The following is a 2,253-nucleotide window of genomic DNA, read 5'->3' as shown; positions in this document are numbered from 1 at the left end:
TAATAATAATAATAATAATAATAATAATAATAATAATAATAATAATAATAATAATAATAATAATAATAATAATAATAATGATGATGATGATGATGATGATGATAATATTTTTTAATGGCCCGAAGTCATTGACGAGAATACAGGGACGAAATGCAACCACGCAAAGTGGGATCTACGGTCTAGGGTAAGAAGCTAACAAAAACAAAAGATACAATAAAATGGCATTATTGATAAGAAAGGTTCTAATAGGGGTAAGAAGAAAACCATCTGGGGTTGTAGTTTGGATGGAAACCCGTACAAAGACCCGGATTACTCTGCCACGTCCAAAACAACAAAAATGCTATCTCCACGTTTTCTTCTACCCACGCAGAAAAGTATACCCAGGGTAGACCTATGCAGGCTCTTCACTAATATTACTTTATCAACATTTGTTATCAGACTGTATACTTACGACATTATCAGCTTTGGAATATAGAATAATAACGAATTCCTCACACATGCTTCGTCCTCCCCAGCGCCGCATCAGTTTTGTAGCGAACTTTTTGCTGTCTTGAAATAAACGTTCTTCGCTATCATTCTTGTTGCGGCTGAAATACCAAAAGAGAAACAGATTAATGTAGTAGACATCTTCATCATCATTATCTTAATTGACATAGTCGTCACCATCATTGTCTAAATAAGGTCATCCTTAGTTACGTATTCATTCGTTTCATGAATCCGATTTTTGTCCATTTTTGGTATTTTATTCTACTCAGATAAAACATCTCCAGGAATGAATGTTAGGATTTCAAGGGGAAAAGAAAAAAACTATCTCGGTATTGTTTACATTATAAGAGCACAAACATAGGTTCGTGTACTGTCCTGAGCCTCCTGTCTTATTATTACGACGGTGCATTTTGGACAACATTGTCCTATGTGTTCTTCTTTTTTTAAGACAGTAAAGTGAGATTTGTGGGAAATTTTGACTGATATTTCCAGACAGAACGGCTACTTCATTGTCTCATTATGTCTGTTGTGATGTTGTTGCACACAGCAGTGAGATATACTATTCTACCGTATCACGAAGCTGCTAGAGTAACTATCTCATGATACATACTTACAGCTGGGCGGAATAAGCTAGAATTAATGACGTGCTCCTGTTGTTCACATCCATAAGATATACTATCCTATGGTGCCTTTTTACAGTTTGGTGGAGTGAGCCTTATATTAGTTAAATATCTGGACCAAAGAGGCATTATAAATAATTGTGACAAAATATAAAACGCCAATTTTCCCCCAATCTGCTCCTCTTTGTCGGCACTCAGTTTTTTCACTGCGAGTGAGATTCATATCCTAATATCAGGCTTCTAAGCCTCTTAATATTCTGTTTTGATTGATATTGGTCAGTTACGTCAGAGTGACTTCGGTGGCTTTTATAACACATATTGCCGTGGAAACGATAATAATTCTAACGTGTGGGAGTAGGGAGTTCTAGCTAATTGGTTTGGCAGCTATGTAGAAATAGCTACTGAGAGTTTATAGCATTTGTGATTGGGGAAATATTTCGATAATAACTGCAAAATATCGTACATTCTTCAACAAAATAACGTCAAAGTTAGATACACCTGCAGCGAAAATATCGCCTCCGTCATAACAATAATTAATAGCTATAACCACACACATAAATTTAAACAAAGTCTTCAACCTTAGTGCAATGCATCAACCCACATTTTGTCCTCCCACTTGTAGAGATAAACAAAACTTAATATTCTGGTTCCAATATTGGAGAGGAAAGAAGTTAACATAAATATATTATGGTGAATTATGGAATATGTTGTCTTTTAAGATTGGCTGAAAAATACCACATACTTATACCAATATCGAGATACTGGGGACACGAAAACAAACATGTTTTATGGCACTTTCATTGAGTATTGATAAAACATCTGACGAGCTGGAAAATCAAGCAACATAATAGCGGTAACAACTATGTAATAATTTTTCTATTTAGCTATCGAACCGATTAACTATGAATTTCATTCTTTCATCAAGCCGCATCATAATAGTAGCACACTCAAACACACACACGCTCGCACGCACGCACGCACACACTCACACACACACATACACACATACAAACACACAATCAGAGAATCATCATATTAACATATATATTAACATACGTTAATATGTGTATGTATATCTGTAAACATACATATGTGTGTGTGGGTTTGTGCATGTATATATATATATATATATATATATATATATATA

General features: G+C 34.7%; 1 protein-coding gene across 2 annotated transcripts in view; it reads right to left on the bottom strand.

The window, feature by feature from the left end:
• LOC106871943 (uncharacterized) overlaps nt 1-2,253 on the bottom strand; it is a 159,670-nt gene that overhangs the window by 20,967 nt on the left and 136,450 nt on the right. For both annotated transcript variants that reach the window (XM_052975395.1, XM_014918716.2), the window contains one exon: nt 452-587. In XM_052975395.1, coding sequence (XP_052831355.1) covers nt 452-587 — 136 coding nt within the window. The remainder of the gene's footprint in view (nt 1-451; nt 588-2,253) is intronic.

Source organism: Octopus bimaculoides, chromosome 21 (assembly GCF_001194135.2).
Source record: "Octopus bimaculoides isolate UCB-OBI-ISO-001 chromosome 21, ASM119413v2, whole genome shotgun sequence".
In the NCBI taxonomy this organism is placed as follows: Eukaryota; Metazoa; Mollusca; class Cephalopoda; order Octopoda; family Octopodidae; genus Octopus; species Octopus bimaculoides.
This window is presented reverse-complemented; position numbering and strand designations above follow the sequence as displayed.